General features: G+C 34.6%; 1 protein-coding gene across 1 annotated transcript in view; it reads right to left on the minus strand.

Moving 5' to 3' along the window:
• The window catches only part of LOC119589252 (DCC-interacting protein 13-alpha-like), a gene marked incomplete in the record, with an annotated part of 61984 nt that overhangs the window by 8442 nt on the left and 52888 nt on the right, over window positions 1-654 (minus strand). The window contains 1 exon segment of the mRNA XM_037937867.1: window positions 260-277. Coding sequence (XP_037793795.1) covers window positions 260-277 — 18 coding nt within the window.

Raw genomic sequence — 654 nt, forward strand, 5'->3', positions numbered from 1 at the left:
CTTAGATTGGATGACCAAAAGGGTATCTGAAGTGTGACTAATAAATAATAACAAATTCTTACCTTCAATCTAAACAAAGCTACATCACAACATACTCCCTCAGGAGAAGCCTGTTGTATTTAAAGACACTGAGGTCCAAGAGCCCTGCAGTGCACGTCACAACTCATAAGTGAAACAAACTAAGTCATCCTCGAGCACTGTTCACAGATCACTCTACTCTGGGGAGAACCCTGCCCTGAACATGAGATAAACCACTCACCATCTATGAAAGATACAACTGAAAGGAAGGCAACACAAACATCAATCTTTACATGTAAAAAAGTTAGTTTAGCACACAAATATTAAAGATTATGCATTTCTTATCCTCGGAGCAAAATTGAATTGCAATGGTGTTAAAAGGGTATTATTACACTCAACACTTTACCTATACCACATGAGTTAAATGTCACTGGAAATATTATTCTTCCCAAGTCCTGACACAATTAATTAAACTTAGACATATCATCTGCAAAACAGAATCTATGGTGAATTACATAATTGTTTATACTGTGGAATAAAGACTCTTTTATACTCCTCTCACATAAAATAAAAACTTATCAGACCCTTGATAAATTTGATATTGATACAATTTTGATATTCCAAGGAATAGGTATA

This window comes from Penaeus monodon, chromosome 25, assembly GCF_015228065.2.
Source record: "Penaeus monodon isolate SGIC_2016 chromosome 25, NSTDA_Pmon_1, whole genome shotgun sequence".
In the NCBI taxonomy this organism is placed as follows: domain Eukaryota; kingdom Metazoa; phylum Arthropoda; class Malacostraca; order Decapoda; family Penaeidae; genus Penaeus; species Penaeus monodon.